This window comes from Boleophthalmus pectinirostris, unplaced genomic scaffold (genome assembly GCF_026225935.1).
Source record: "Boleophthalmus pectinirostris isolate CB_2022bp ecotype Guang Dong unplaced genomic scaffold, ASM2622593v1 HiC_scaffold_17, whole genome shotgun sequence".
NCBI classification, from domain to species: domain Eukaryota; kingdom Metazoa; phylum Chordata; class Actinopteri; order Gobiiformes; family Gobiidae; genus Boleophthalmus; species Boleophthalmus pectinirostris.
In genome coordinates this window covers 16,587,348-16,604,180 of record NW_026571115.1, presented here as the reverse complement: position 1 = coordinate 16,604,180, position 16,833 = coordinate 16,587,348, and the positions used below count along the sequence as shown (strand labels likewise).

General features: G+C 39.1%; 2 protein-coding genes across 2 annotated transcripts; one reads left to right on the top strand and one right to left on the bottom strand.

Moving 5' to 3' along the window:
* Window positions 1-28: 28 nt before the first annotated feature.
* Window positions 29-11,607, bottom strand: angptl6 (angiopoietin-like 6). Its single transcript, XM_020933206.2, has 8 exons — window positions 11,504-11,607; window positions 9,981-10,339; window positions 8,285-8,736; window positions 7,355-7,492; window positions 6,615-6,837; window positions 4,435-4,628; window positions 1,665-1,935; window positions 29-1,095 (listed from the first exon to the last, which is right to left on the bottom strand). Exons 3-8 carry the CDS (start codon window positions 8,714-8,716, stop codon window positions 911-913), a joined length of 1,443 nt encoding a protein of 480 aa, XP_020788865.1. The 5' UTR covers window positions 8,717-8,736; window positions 9,981-10,339; window positions 11,504-11,607; the 3' UTR covers window positions 29-910.
* On the top strand, window positions 11,204-16,818 carry ppan (peter pan homolog). The gene is given in 14 exon segments (XM_055152725.1): window positions 11,204-11,399; window positions 11,544-11,714; window positions 11,793-11,894; window positions 11,974-12,024; window positions 12,210-12,380; window positions 12,573-12,649; window positions 12,853-12,960; window positions 13,038-13,161; window positions 13,286-13,364; window positions 13,556-13,685; window positions 13,997-14,151; window positions 14,225-14,638; window positions 15,503-16,413; window positions 16,415-16,818. Coding segments are annotated over 14 exon segments (2,577 nt in total). The 5' UTR covers window positions 11,204-11,384; the 3' UTR covers window positions 16,484-16,818.
* Window positions 16,819-16,833: the final 15 nt, after the last annotated feature.

Sequence of the window (16,833 nt, the reverse complement as noted above, 5' to 3'; positions counted from 1 at the left end):
GATCAGGTCAATTACCAGGGCAGAAGAAAGTAGACAATTTGAAAACACAGTACATAGTAGTGTTTCCTACAAATTTCTGTGTGACAAGACAGTCCTTAGTATTAAAAAACACACACACAAAAAACATCAATACTATTTTTTTTTCAAAGTCAACCTTGATTTGAATTTTATGTAAAAATGTATGAAATAGTATAAAACCCTATAATTTAATTATTAATTTAATAGTTAATGCTATTGTCTCTATTAAAGGGAAACACTGCCAACATTTACATACAAGTATTTTAGTACATTGCTTTAGTAGTAACAGTTTAGTATATCTCAATACAGCTGGTACATGTCCTTAATAAAGAACACATACTACAAATCGCAAATGATTTCTAAGGGTCCATTCACACTTGTCCTGTTATAGTCCTGATATCAGGCCAGTTTATTCCTGATGTGGGCTTGGTCCTGGTTTAGCCCTGGTCAAGTCCAGGTTTAGTCCAGGTTGAGTCCAGGTTTAGTCCCAGTCGAGTCCAAGTTTAGTCCCGGTTTAGGCTCAGTTTAGTCCCAATTTTCATGTGCTGTTTGTTTGTGTAAGTTTGAACGCACCCTAATGTGTGCAAAGGTGGATGCAAATCTATAAGTAGTCAATAACGAAATATCTGAAACTTTTACAAACAAGATGTACTGATTACAATAAACTTATAATAAATAAAAGATTGAATTACTACACAGTGTTTACTTGAATTAATGAATGCTACTTTAAAAAAGCATTTTTTTTCAACAATGATCATACAATTCATGTATAACAAAATTGAAATTACATGCATCTATTTTTGTTTAATGAAGTTTGAATGATTTTGATGTCCATAACCTTAGACTTTTGCACTGCACAGTAGAAGAGGTCTACACAACCTCTGGCTGCTCGTTATATGGGTTTAACCATCATAGAAACTCGCTTTAGGGAGTAGGACCCTCCGTGGAACTCGGCCCAGTAGACCCCGTCCTGGTAACGGCTGCGGTAGTGTCCACCCCTGTACCACACGCCGTTCAGGTTTGAGTGGGCACACATGTGGTACCACCAGCCCCCCTTTTGGAAATGAGCACAGTTACCTGAAACACACACAAAGTACTTTTACTAAGAAATAGTTACCAAACTGATTCCTTGTAATATAATGAAGTGCTACAATTAAAAATAATCTAGTTAAATAATCTAGTTCCTTAGTAATATTTTAATAGTCAGAATTGTAACAATATCATAAGAAGTGTAGGTATGCACACATCACTGGTGCTAGACTGCTACAGTGAACATAGAAAATGAGACAAAGCCTGCACACTTACTCCCAAAATGCTGCTCCTAATAAATTCTGGCAGGCTATACACCACAATGTGCAATGCTGCTCAGAATTACATTAATACCAGGATAAAATCAAGTAGAAATCAAAAACATGAAATAACCAGATCTAAACTAGTTTTTAATCAGGGATGAACCATAGAAAACATTTTTAAGCTTGCTATGGTTTAGTTTGAAAAGGTAACTAGGTCACAACTTTCTTTTTTGAGACTTCACACACTGTCAGGGGAAGTCTTGTCAATCACTGTAAGAAACCAGTTATAACAATGGACCAAACCTGTTTCAACCCAACATTTACATTTTTTAACTAAATTGTAATGAAACCAACCTGAATAGCTGTCCTTGTCACGATCCAGAGTGGTGAAGGCCTTGTTGTTATGCCAGGAGAGAGAGTCCCCAGCCGTCCCTTGGTAGTGGCCCAAACGCAGGCGGTACCAGTCTGTCTCAGGCTCCAGGTGGAAGCTGTCGTACTCTGCAAACACCTGTCGCCCCTGCCAGTCCTCCAGAGACACACGCAACTTGTACTGGCCCTGTTTGGTCAGCCAGTACAAGTGCTCCAGACCCAACCAGTACTCCCCGTCCAGGTTTCCGAAGCCTTGCTGTAACACAAGGTTATCTCAGTATCAAATGAACAGATATAGGGTCCATTTGCAGAATATGTACAATTAAACAGTGTTGTTATGATGCAGAAATATCTAACTTGATTTTAATACTAACGAATAACAATAGACAACAGGCATAAATGTGATTTTCAACACTAAATCATAGTACTTTCATTCACATTACCACATGATCTGATATGTGTGAAATCCCTCAATTGTCCAGGTATGTTCTGTAGTGGTACATGGCAGTGTGCTAGTCTATGTGCTCTTATACCTGTTCTGAGACAGCTCAAGATCATTCTTAAGCTATTCAGGAAAGTTTCATTTTTGTCCTGTGAATGTGACTTTTTCATATTAATACCAGTTCAAAAGAGTTGAGAGTCTGATTTTCGATACATTTGACAGTCTAGAAAGGACAAGGTATTTTACTATGACGTTATGAGCCTGGAGAAATGTTTCAAATGTATTAAGTATAGTAAAGTATAAAGATGTGACTGATCAAAACACAAGCAAGGCAAAAGGCTCACAGCTGAATCCGTGTATCATTCGTTCATTCGTTTTTCAATATAAAACCAAAAATAAGAAAACGAAAAAACAACAGTTTTCTTCGCTTATTTGTCTCCAAAACCAAAATGAAAAAACGGATAACGATTCGTTTTTTCAGTTTTCGATTTTGTGTTTATAATGAAGAATGGAAAAAACGGATAACGGCCGTTTCCCGTTTACGTGACTTCCGTGACTGCGATGCCGAACTTTTGCACCGGGTACGGACTGAACTAGGACTGATCCAGGTCCGAGACCAGAGCGGGATCAGAGCGGGACCAGAGCGGGACCAGACCAGGACCAGAGCAGGACTGGGGCGGACTCCAAGCTTTGACTCTGAGCCTTCGCGGGGTCCAAGCCTCAGCTTCGAGCTCTGGCCCTGCCGTGGGCTCTGAGCCTCCGGTCTTGTCTCGGTCTTGTCTCTGTCTCAGGCCCGCTCTGGTCCCGGTCTGGTCCCAGTCTCAGTAGCGCTCTGGTCCCGGTCTGATCCCGGACCTGGTCCATTTGAACCAAAAGCTCTTAGTTCGGTTCGTTTTCGTTGGTGTGAAAGCGTCAGTTGGATGCTTTGCACCACCTCGGAACCAGCCGCGGTTCTGGAGCAGCCCGTCCGGACCTGTAGTCCACAGAGCATTCTCACTTTCCCCGCACGGAACCAGCGCGGAGATGATGACACGGAACCGCTCGGACCGCTGGCCTCGGTCTCAGTTCCGCTCTGATCCCGCTCTGGTCTCGGACCTGGATCAGTCCCGGTTCAGTCCGTACGCGGTGCAAAAGTTCGGCATCGCAGTCACGGAAGTCACGTAAACGGGAAACGGCCGTTATCCGTTTTTTCCATTCTTCATTTAAACACAAAATCGAAAACTGAAAAAACGAATCGTTATCCGTTTTTTCATTTTGGTTTTGGAGACAAATAACGAAGAAAACTGTTGTTTTTTCGTTTTCTTATTTTTGGTTTTATATTGAAAAACGAATGAACTAGGACTGATCCAGGTCCGAGACCAGACCGAGACCAGAGCGGGACTGAGACCGGGACCAGACCGGGACCAGAGCGGGACTGAAACCGGGACCAGAGCGGGACCGAGACCGGGACTGAGTCTCAGTAGCGCTCTGGTCCCGGTCTGGTCCCGGACCTGGTCCATCTGAACCAAAAGCTCTTAGTTCGGTTCGTTTTCGTTGGGGTGAAAGCGTCAGTCAGAGGCTCTGCACCACCTCGGAATCAACCGCGGTTCTTGATCGCGGAGGACCAGAGCAGCTCGGTCTGGTCTCGGACCTGGATCCGTCCTGATTCAGTCCGTATGCGGTGAGACTGGGACCAGACCGGGACCAGAGCGGGCCTGAGACCGAGATCGAGACAAGACCAGAACCAGACCGGGACCAGACCGGAGGCTCAGACCGGAGCTCGAAGCTGAGGCTCGGACCCCGTGGAGGCTCGGAGTCAAAGCTCAGAGTCCGGTCTGGTCCCGCTCTGGTCCCGGTCTGGTCCCGCTCTGGTCCCGGTCTCAGTCCCGCTCTGGTCTCGGTCTGGTCTCGGACCTGGATCAGTCCCGGTTCAGTCCGTATGCGGTGCAAAAGTTCGGCATCGCAGTCACGGAAGTCACGTAAACGGGAAACGGCCGTTATCCGTTTTTTCCATTCTTCATTTAAACACAAAATCGAAAACAGAAAAAACGAATCGTTATCCGTTTTTTCATTTTGGTTTTGGAGACAAATAACGAAGAAAACTGTAGTTTTTTCGTTTTCTTATTTTTGGTTTTATATTGAAAAACGAATGAACGAATGATACACGGATTCGCTGCATAATATAATAAATATACTTAACTTACTATTGATATGACTGCCACTTTGGATAATTTATATTGAATTTTAACAGTGTGTGAACCACTGCTCTTCCTATTGCTAAGCAGCGCAAACACATGACCACAGGAAATCTGATAGTGTTATTGTGCCATTCACCTTATACTGCTCCCATGTCCTAAAGAAATTAACAGATCCATCTTGTCTCCTCTGGATGACAGTCCATCCCCCCTGGGCGCGGCTCTGATCACACCAGGCCTGGAGGAGGCGGTTTGTGCCCTGAGGACGCAGAAGGTATATCCCACTGGTGCCCTCCCCCGAGTCCAGTACATGCTGACAGTCCCTCCATGGCCCTGACAAACAATCATGTTTACTCTCATTTATAACTAACTTTAAATTTGTTTTTGCAATTAATTCTAAACATTTAGTGACAACATCAATGTCTAATATCCAGATTATTTGCTTTCAATTTCCTGTAAGATTTTTACACTATTTTGAATGTAATACTATCCATACGTATTGTTAAAAAAACTTAATTTATAAAGGTTTATGAAAAAAGGTCTTAACATCCTGGTCAAAATAACACACATATAAAGTTAAAATTAAACAGATACAGCAATGCAATTAAATACATTTTACTATGTTCAAAACCCCATTTATTTCACATAACCAGCTGTTGCGGCCGTGTGTTTCAGGTTGTGGTAAGTGCTTCCTTGCCAAAGACATTGCAAAATGTAAACTTATAATGTACAGTGGCATTGTTTTCAGATAAGCTATAAGCTAAGAATGCAGATTCCCGTTGCTGCCTCCCACACTCACAGTGATAATGTCTAATATTCTTCACAGAGAACTTTTTGGGGTCTAAGAAAACCCACTGATAAACAGCAGTACAAAATAACCTAAACCCTCCATGTTTGTTTGAGTCACTGATAGTAATGAAGTCTGACATTGTAAAAATGTATCATTATTTCAGATAGCATTACTAAATAACCCTAAATGAGATATGAAATGTTTGGTATTTAAAAAATGCCTGTCCCTGGAAATTATCAGATGACATGGTGCCCCCTCCTCATTACGCAGCCTGAGATGTGATAAGTGCCTCCAGAGCTTTCTGACACTGTTTAGAAGTTCCCATAGAGATAGGGTACATTTAGTTCAACGACTTCGCTTCTGTTATTGAGAATACAAGAAAAACCACAATGGCGAAGATGGCTAAGCAAAAACTGGACTGTGCATGTGAGGCGAGGTGTGAAAAACGTTAAAGGCGCTGGGGTGAGACATAATTAAAGCAACAGTTCCTGATTTCAAAACAATGAAAGGACGAAGCAGATATTTATATCTATCTAACAAGTTTCTAGCTCTCTAAGCACTTTGGCACATTTCTAGTATTTGCATGCATGATATTTTAGACCACTAGCACAGCTTTAAAACATATTTTTTAGAGAAGTGAATCAAGTTGGACCATCAAAAAATAGCCAGTCATCACCAATCTCAGCTCTCTCTTACAAGTTTGCATCTATAAAATGTTTTATGAAGACAGCATACAGTGCTCTGATTTTGTCACAGTGTACTGCTTTTACATTACATACAATGGGGCAAAAACAAAATCTACCTATTTATAAGAGAAGAGTTGGGTAATTCAGTTTTAAAGCTGCACTTTGTAACTTTTTGGTTAGGAGTCCTTCACCTGGTTGTTTCTACAAATATGTCATTGCTCTGCCTGGAACATTCCACAGTATGACATTAAACAGCTCTACCTTACATTTACTGAATATAGCCTTATAGTTTTATAGCTAAAAATACCTAAAATACCTACTTCTTGCTGTGAGCAGGGTTGCCTTTCCACAGATCTAACCAGTAACTTGGTCTGGTTTGGTCTCCATTAAGATTAAGAAATGTTTTAATATTATACTGTGAAACATTCCAGACAAAGCAACAACTCAACAGACAAAAGTGTTTGACATACCTTCCACCAGAAAAGGTACACAGTGCACCTTTAAGGAGGAAGATAAAATTTTATGTTTAATTGTTCTTCATCACTTGCTTACTGAGAATTAGGTTTTGAATGATTAAAACATTTTGGGTAACCCTCTATTGTCCTGCATTTGAGGCTTAGTCTACTACTACCACCTAAAGCCTGTCTGTTTTCAAAAAATCTGGGGCATACATGGAGGCCACATCACAAATACTTTTTTTCAGCTCAGCATGAATTAATGTTGAAAAATACAAAACAAAATACACTCTGGTAGAGCTAGAACCACTCTATACATCATACTGAGATATTTTTATTACTAATTTATATTTTATTTTATTTTATTTAAAAGCCTAAGTCTAAATACCTGGTGTCTTTGTGACAGGGAAGCTAATGAAGGGGGGGTCGGTGGGTGCGTCCATGGCAGTGGTGGGGAGGGGTCCCACTATCATGCTGTTTTCTTGCTGTTGTGCTACAGGAAGACTTTGGTCCCTTTGAACATCATTGGTCATTTCGTTTGCCTCTGAACTGTAATTATGAAACACACTGGGCTTTGGAGGGTTGGGAGGTTCAGTCGTGACCTGCACAGACTAGCACAAAAACAGTCAGTTTTCACATCTTTACAATATTGACACTTTGCAGCTGATGTCATCCACAAAATTCCCTTGGGGTGTGAAGCTAACTGGAAGCACTGCTCTGTTAGAAGCTCTGTTACTCAAATCTTTATATTAACACAATCTGATCAGAAAGCTCTGCCTTGGTTGGAACTACAACAGGCGATGATTTGTGCTGTTCAACAAGCCTCTCACATATAAAATTACTATCACAAGCTAGCCAACAGTGTTTCAGTTAGTCACTCTCAGCTTTTTGTTGAAAATCAAACACCTACAGGACCATGAACACTCATATTGATCATAATCCATTTTGTATTTTTTTCCTAAGTTTTCAGAAGATCTTAAAACATTTTTGTCTGTGTTCGCTAATGTGTGTATTGAGTAACATGGAAACTGCTGAACATTCTGCCAATAGAAATGCATTATAGATCACCCCCCAGCATAATATCAGTACCTAAAATAATACAATACTAACATTATAATGAGATCTTACCGCAGTGGAGTGAGGTGAATTTTTGCATTGGCACTGCTTCTCGAGACGTGAGATAAACTGGTTTTGTGTACTCATCATGGACGTAAGGGCACCATATTTCTTTTCAAGCTCCCGGTAATTGTTAGACACCTGCAATGCCTTTATACACAAATATTATTAAGTAGTATTAAATTCTCAAACGTATCTCACCATTGAATCCTCAGAAAAGAAACATTTAAACGAGCGCTGCTCAACTTTTCTGGTGGAGCATCCGCTACCTACTTGCCTCCATGGAAACGTTATTGCTTTGTCTATAATGCTCCACAGTCTAGACTAAGCCTATCTATCATGAACAAGACAAGCAGGTCACAGCATTATACTACATTACAATTCAGACCTGTGGAGAGCTGCCCCTATTCACAGAAGAATTTATTGTATTTTTGAGCAATGGAAACACATGTAATGAATAAATGCTAGATTGATATGTTTAATGCCATACCATGGAACATTCAGGCAAAGCAATAACATCTCCAATCTCCATGAAGACAATATATCATTCACAAGTACATTTCTCAAATAGTTAATTCAATGCATACTGATTTATATTTGGCTTTCTTGGTTATTTAGTTACTGTACTTTGCTCTGAAGCTGTAAGCACCTTTAAATTAGGGGTGGGCAATCTGATCCATCTGAATGTTCACACTTCACTGTGATTGATCATTCATTCAGAGCCTTACAGAGGCTGACCAATGAGAAGTGGAGAAACTGAGAAATAGTAAATCCCAAATGACAATATGACAGAATAGAAATAGTACATTGTCAATGGGAGCAGATTACAATTTGATTTTATCACCATATCACACAGACCTATTATAAAGATCACAGCAATTGAAAAAAAAACACATGATTTTTATAAAAATAAATTCTTACCATCTCATATAAAAATCTTACCTGCGCTGTAGCATTCAACAACAAACTTTCCACCCTTTTCTGCTCCAAAATCTGATCTTTTTTGGTGATTACTTCGTTCAGTAGCTGGGCATAGAGTTGGGCGATGCGCGAGTTCATGTTATTGCTCTCTTTGCGTAAGGCCCGTACCTCCATCACTAGTGCACCCTCCTGTTCCAGCTGCCCTTTGAGCCTGTCCATCTGGTCCTGTTGTCTCTTTAGCTCTGCCCTCAGCGCCTGCACCTCAGACTGGTTTGCCGAAGCAGTGTTCACGCAGAGAGCTCCTGTCAGCTTCTGCTGAGGTACGAGGAAGGTGTAGGAGCAGCGTCCATCTTTGGGATCCGACCGATTTATGACTTTTTGAGTGTTGCAGCCATTGAAATTCAGGCAAAGTGTTATCAAAAGAGGCAGGCTGATGGTGAGTGTCGTCCCCATGAATTGTGTGATGTCTGGACCTGTGAGAAAATCAAAAATGTGTAAATATCTTTGCTTTAATAACAGATTAAAATTTACAGATGATAAGTGGGCTTTGTCTAGGTCTAGTTGACAGTCACTGTGAAGCCAGGTATTGCATGTTTAGGTTTAGGATTAAAGAAGTCCACCAGACACAGGAAGAATTTGCAAACTTCATCCAAAGAAGACCTATACAATACAGAATACAGATAAACAGATATATTGTTTTGGATTGTATAACTACCACACCACTCAGGTGTTTTATATGAAACACCTGACTGGGGGGGACAAAGGGACCTGATGTCCCACGCCCTAGCATTTTAGAGGGGCAGAATTGGACTTTCTTCCTATTAATTTATATTAGAGGGGCACCATGTCAGACCGATGCACTGTATACAGAGTGACTGAGTTTAAAGTAATTTCATATCATATAATTTGGTGAAAACTATCAAAAACAATTCTACATATCAGCCCTAAAAATAAGTATTAGGCAGTGATGGAAGGAAACAAAGTGCAAATGTAAAAGTACAATGCTTAAGTACAATTTTACAAGTAAGGTACATTTTAACAGTGGATACTTTCTACTTTTACAAACCACATACAGCTAGAAATCAACTGAATCACTTTGATTGTTCTGTACTTTTTACTTGTAAAGTATATTTTTAAACAGGTACTTCAATAGTAGTAGATTTTTTATGTGATATGTTTACTTTTTTAATCTTCTTTATGTAATCTTTTGCCCAATATCTGTACTTTTGCTTAAGTAACAAAATGTATTACTTTATCGACCACTTGCATAGGCCATTGACTATTAGGGAATTTCTAAACAAATAAAGTGGTACTGGACATGGCCTTCTTGCTGCTCTAAGTAATATAATCAGTGTCTACTTAAATGTGGGACCCCAAACACTGGCAGTTAGAAAAATGGGAAATAACACATTATGTTCAAACCACAGTGCCACAAATGTTGGTGATGGCTCTCCATGTGTGTTGGTTAAGGATAAAAAAAAGTTTCTGTTTGGAATTTATTAGCAAGTCAACAATGAGGAGACAAGTGTCAATACAGACCAGTCAGAATCAACAGAGCTCCATCTCTCAGCCAACTGAGCTCTTTTGAGGGAGTTCAACATCATCACAAAATGTCAACACCATAAAACCATTAAACAAATATTGAAAACTTGTTTCTCTTAGGTTTCAAAGATTGAATAAGAAAGTCAGAGAAAATTAAATATATTTTCTATCTTACCTTTGCAGCAAATAAGCGATGAATACTGTTGTTGTCTTCCAGGCAGAGATTTAATCCTGCATCTCAAAATTACATCCTTAAATTTGACTTACTGGTGCAAATAAAGGTTCGATTAAAAAGTATAATTGCAAATTAATCAGACTGATGAAGCATTGTGGAAATGACCTGAATGTCAAGGACACAAAGCAGACCAGTCCTGTTCCTCTGGGTCCGTCTTGGATGCCTCTTGTTGGAATCTCTCAGTAGCAGGCTGCTAATTACAAACTGACTCCCAAACTATCCCAAAGACACCTCCTTCAGCAGCATAGGAGCGTGGGCTGTCTCCTCCCTGCCCCTCAGCTCAACCTGTTCATCTTTTTCTAGGCAACAAGATCTTTAGGTCAAACAGACTTACTAGTCATCTTGCTGGTATTGTTATTGTCTGGTACTGACAGCTAAACCATCACCAATGGAAGAAGCTACTGGTTTTGGTAATGACATTTGCACTTTTGGAACATTCCCCACAGAAGGCTTTCGTTTTTCGCCCAAACAGACTAAAACAGAAGCATTTCCCCCCTTAATTTGTATTGTTTTTATTCACTAAATTAAAAAAAAGAAAAAAGAAAAAAAAAAAAGAAAGAAAAAAAAGCATGTTCGTTCAGTGAACAGGCTTGAATCTCTACAAACCTGACCTGATTGTTACCATCGAAATGTAAAACCTTTGACTATAATCTTCCATAATATGGCATTTCCATGGAGAATGTTCTGAACTGGTGACTCCCAGAAAGTTGCATACCTTACCAAGTCATGCAATAATCCGTTAGACTTAAGTTATTCATATATCTAAATTTTGGTGTTTAAAAAAAATTGCACGAGTTTTGACGTCACGTTTTAATCATACGTATTATATGGCGCTCTCTGGTGGCCAACAATGAAGTCTGTGTGTGCGCCTCGGACCAGTGATCAAAATGTATTAATCTGAATGAACAGTAATGTATGTATCATATTACAGACAGTCTATGAACAATATGTAATAAATGAAGACATATTTTCTGGTCAATTGTTTTTATGTTCAAAATCATAATTTTCCAGAATACCTTTTTATTATTATCAACCTTACAAAAGAAAACGGACATAGAACTACTTTAATTAAAAGTGATTCACGAAAAAAAACACAGATACCATTTTGTGATCTAGTAAAGAACCACCTAGGAACTATTTCCTCCGAGTTCGTTGCACACGGATGCAAAACAGCGCGGCACACAGCAAACGCTGCAGCCATGTGGAGTTGGACTTTAGTTAAGAGCTTATTTTTCACCTAATCTCCAAAGATATCTTCTTTTTATTCACATGCTATTTGTGCAGCCTCCGAACTACTGACAAGAATACTGTTTTGTCTTTTGTAAGGCACCAATTTATGGAAAAATGGTGAAATCGAAGGTAAGACATGATGGTAGCTTGTGCCAAACTATTTTCCTCTGGTATCGTAGCGTTTTATGTACAGCTTGTGTCGGCTAATTCTAAATGCAGAAAAGTTGTCTAACCTGTGATGATTTGATGACATTTGTCTTTATTTGCCTTAAGACCAAAAACCAAAAGAAAGCCCGAGCTTCAGCTAACCATGTGGCCGAGGAGACGTATGGTGCCGTCCCCCACTCCTTCGTCTTTCACCGCGGACAGATTGGCAAAAACGTGGGCCAGCTCATCGTGGATGTCCGAAAAGTCATGCAGCCATACACAGCAGAGAGCCTGAAGGTCACTGTCAAATAGCATAAACTATGTACTGGGATATCCACAATGTACTGTTACATTTATTAACTTATGTTTCTTTAGGTTAGAAAAAAGAATGTCCTGAAAGATTTTGTTTCAATTGCTGGACCACTTGGCGTTACACACTTCGTTATGTTCAGCAAAACTCCTAGCTCTGTTAACATGGTGAGGACACTAAAGCCCCATTCAAGTGCTGACATTTTATTAATACTGTCTCACAATTAACCCACAACTTATATTTCAGAGGGTTGCTCGCCTTCCAAAAGGCCCAACGCTTCATTTCAAAGTGGTCAAGGTAAATGACTCTGTCACTATACTTACAAATAAAGATGGGGCTCAGATGATGAGAATATATTAATATTGATTGAAAGTGATGTTTTTCAAAGTAAACGCACTGATGATCCCAAGGCAATACATGTTTGATTATTACTTGTAAATAAAAGTTACACATTTTGTAACAGGACATTTTGTATTTTTCAGTATTCTCTTGTCAAAGACGTAGTGTCTGCTCTGAAGAAGCACAGAATGCACGAGCAGCAGTTCACACACCATCCACTGCTCATCCTCAATAACTTTGGTTCCAGTGGGATGCACATCAAGCTAATGGCCACCATGTTTCAAAATATGTTCCCCTCCATAAATGTGCATAAGGTAAAATAATGTGAAGTCTGTTAAACTGCTTTTTAAAGCTCTTAATGTATGATGAAAGTATAGTCTTCTGAGTTCACTTTGAAGATCAATCAGAAAAAGTAAACGCTTTCTGACATATTTAATTTTACCCTTTTTAAAAATAGTCTTAAATGTGGAATTGGTGTTTGACCTTGTGGTACTGATATGTTGCAGGTCAATCTCAACAACATTAAGCGGTGTGTGCTGTTAAATTACAACCCAGAGTCTGAGGAAATAGAATTCAGGCATTAGTAAGTGGTTTATTACTATACTCAAAAATATATATATATATGTATATTTTTTTTTATAGTTCAAATGATGACACATTCTGACATGATTGACCAGTGATTCATGTGTCAAAGTAAACGCACTGATGAATGATAGTGATAGTAGAATAGTTATAATTTTGGGCTGAATGTGACAATGACCTTCACTTCTGTTTCTGAACCTGCAGTAGCCTTAAGGTGGTCCCTGTGGGCATGAGCCGTGGAGTAAAAAAGTTGATGCAAGAACGGTTTCCCAATATGAACAAATTTGAGGACATTAGTGAGCTCCTTATGAAGTAAGGTATTTCTAAGGTATAATAAAATGCTTGATTGTTGAGGTCACACTAATATGTGCTACTTTGTACTTGTTAAGGGGAGCAAACCTGTCAGAAAGTGAAGCTGAACAAGATGGAGACCACAACATTACAGAGCTGCCACAGGCCTATTCAGGTCGAGGCAATATGGCTTCTCAACAAAGTGCTGTTCGTCTAACTGAGGTAAGTGAAAAATATTTTAATGTGTCATTTATCATGTTTAGTAATCTATAGGATTTAAATTAACTTTTTTTTTTCTTTCAAAAAGACATTGATCTGCGTTGATTTGATCATTTTTTTGTTTTAGATTGGTCCTCGGATGACATTAAAACTCTCCAAGATTGAAGAAGGGATGGGAGGAGGAAATATCCTGTATCATTCTGTCAGTAAGTACATGTGCTCCAGTTGTTGGCTCTTTTTTTACATGATGGTGTATCTGATGACACATTTTGTAATGAATTATTCAATGATTAATTTTCTAAAGTAAACGCTTGCTGATGCACACAGGTTACTTGTCTGGAATGAAAAATTTTGTATATGCTGTTTTTAAAAATGAATGAATTGTTGTATTCTGCAGTTACTAAGACAGAAGAAGAAATCCAGGAGATCCTGAACAGAAAAGAGGCTCAGCTGAAGGCAAAACAAGAACGACGAAAGAAGCAAGAACAAAATGTGGCTCAGAAAAAAGAGCAAAGAGAAAAAAACAAGTAATATTTTAGAAGCTTTTCATTCAATAATAGTTTTGTATAGCCCAAACTCATAACAGTCGCCACATAGAGTATCACGAAAACATAATCCCACTTGAGCTTCCCTACCTGATCGCATGGTATTCTAATAAGTAATATCTTTGGAAATGTTAAACCTGATCAATTCTGTTGGTGACTAGACCTGCTATTCATTTTGCTCATCACCCTATCTGTATTAAAATGATTGACCTATAGAATGTTTTGATGCCACGAAAAACCCAGCAGTTGTTAAACTGATGAGGTCTAAAGTCTAAATTGTACTTTGTCAACAGGTTAAAGAGCCTTGAAGGTATAAAAAAGAAATGCACAAATGCTGATGAAGACAGTGAAGTAGAGGATCCGGGAGCTCAGGATGATGTCGTTAATGCTGATTCAGACGATGAGGTGGAGTACTACAGACAGGCCGTCGGCCAGGACCCAGATGAAGGTAAAGGATTTGTCTATATAAATGTTGGGATCTGCTCAGATACAGGTTATTTACTTAATGCCTTTGTGCACAGATATGTTCCCAGGAGCCAAGAGAAAGCGAATGCGGGACAAGTCAAATGGACCTGCTAAGAAGAGAAAACTGTCTGAAGGCAAATCTTCAAATAAAGACAAAAACGGCAAATTGCCAAAAAGAAATGGTCCAGGAGCCGACCAGACAGCCAAAACTGGAAAACCGCATAAACCATGGAAGAAATTTGGTGACTCGGAGAAACCTTTTTCAAAGAAGATTAAACCGGGAGGCAAGACATTCAATAAGAAAAGGCCTGGTGGTACAGAAAAGTTTGGCAAAAATAAATTTAGTTCAGATAAAACATATGCAAAGAAAAATAAGGACAACAAATTTAAACCTAAAGGACAAAAGGGCAAACCAGGATTTAAAAAATCTGCAGGACGAAAGAAGGACTTCAAACACAGGAAACAAAATGGCTGAAAAAAATAAGCATCTGGACTGTTTTTGGACAGCAGGTGCAACATCTGTGAGGACTTGTAAATAAATAAAAAAAATTCTGTTTGTATACATTTGGAATAAATATTAATCCTTTAATCCACTGACACTTAAGTCATGTCCATCTTTTGACCACTCCACATCATATGCATGTTTAGACAGAAGCCAAAGGAGGGTGGGATGGAAGCTATCTGCAGCATACATTCTTTGGGTGTGTCCATAGTGTCCAAGCATGACAGATCTTGTTTCACTAATTTCTGCTTAGATTACAATTTCTTTTCATTTGAATTTTTAAATTGACTGATTTTGTGAAGAAGACTTTACTGTAGACCGTATGAAAAAGTATTTTTGACAACAGGAAATGTTCAGGAAATTGAGTACAAGGGTTGTATGTTCCAGTGAAGAGAGGACTGGGGAATGGGGCAGGACTTGCACAAGGTGAGTGCCTTAACTTGATTTTTTTCAGATAAATTTTTATCTGAATTATTTGAAATTACGTGTCAAAATAATGTAATCAAGTACTGCATGATGAAATGACAGACTATAATTTGGGGTTTTGAAGCGATATTTCATGAACTGTTGGGTCACTGTTGAGGTGGAATTTGTCAGACCAAAGAATGCAAATTTTTGCCAGTTTTACTTCTTCATATTGTGAAACTGTAGAGGGGAAGTTACAGCCATGTTTAGAGAAGACACAATTCTACATCTTCCTTGTGGTTTATGTGCCATTTTTATCAACAGAATGCAGGAAACGATCACTGAAAGTTTGTGAGGCACAGAAATTGCATCTCTTTGGTGAGTATGATTTTCCCCAGTTGTGTTTTGTGTTGTAAATCATAACAAGCTCTAATACTTCACAGATTGTTCGAAGTGTGGCCAAGTTGTGTACTCAAGATGAAGCCTGATATTCAAGGCTGTGAGACATTTCAAATCCGCCTGCTGCCATCCTTGTACGGGATTGAGTTTGTTGTTGCTCTAGTGGGAAATATTTTTGCCTTATATCTCCTTGTGACTAAAGAAAGGAGAAACTGGCACACAGGGATTGTCTTCTCCTGCAACTTGGCCATCAGTGATCTACTCTACATCCTCACGCTGCCTATGCTCATTGTTTACTACGCCCTAGAGAAGCACTGGATATTTGGGAATGCTGCTTGCAAAATTGAGCGGTTTCTTTTCACCTGTAATCTGTATGCCAGCATCTTCTTCATCATGATTATAAGTGTGAACCGCTGCGTGGCTTTGAAATACCCATTTTTTACAAGAACATACTTGGGACCAAGAAAGGCAAAGATCGCCAGTGTTGTCATTTGGATTTTGGTTGGGGTTATTTCCAGTCCAGTTTTGAAATTTGCTTCATCTTGCCCTGATATGCACAGCAACAACACTGTGTGTGTGTCAAACTGTAACCAGCAACAAACTAAGACAGAGAAGTCACATTTTAATTACAAAATGTTTCTCTCTGTGTTTGGGTGTCTTATCCCATTTTTGATCACCTTTGCCTCTTATTGTGTGGTTATTCAGGTAGTCAGGAAAAGTGTGAGCCTAACCGCTCTAGAAAGACGTAAGGTAGCTCTGTTGGTGATATCAGTCGTCGTATTGTATGCCATTTCTTTCTTGCCCTATCATTTTTTCCGCATGTACCACTTTCACCTGAAAATGATCAGAAAAGTCGACTGCTTCATATACAACACATACCAAGTTACTAAAGGACTGGCCACTCTAAACATGTGCATTCACCCACTTCTTTTTATGGCAGGTGTTTGACAGTATCAGAGTGGCTTGTTGTGGGGACACCCGAGAGGATAAAACACAAGAGATAAACTGAATTACATATACAGTGTATAGAGAATATACAGTATTCTTTTGTATCACTATGATGTATGCTACTGGGCTTTATTTTATTTTTGGGGACAATTATGGTCTTTTTAACTAGATTATACTTCCAGTTAGTTGGTTGTAATCAGACACTGATCTGCAACCAAAAGTAGACTTTGCGTGCTCTATTATCTCTATATCTAACTGTCGATGTGTTTAGTGGAGTGGAAACCACAGCCACAGTAAGAAGATATGTTTTTCAAGATAGCCACTTGTAATTTATTAAATGTAACGAAAAGGGTTTTAAGTTTCCAAGATAACAAAATAAAAATGACTTTTTCTGTACTTGTTTATTACTAA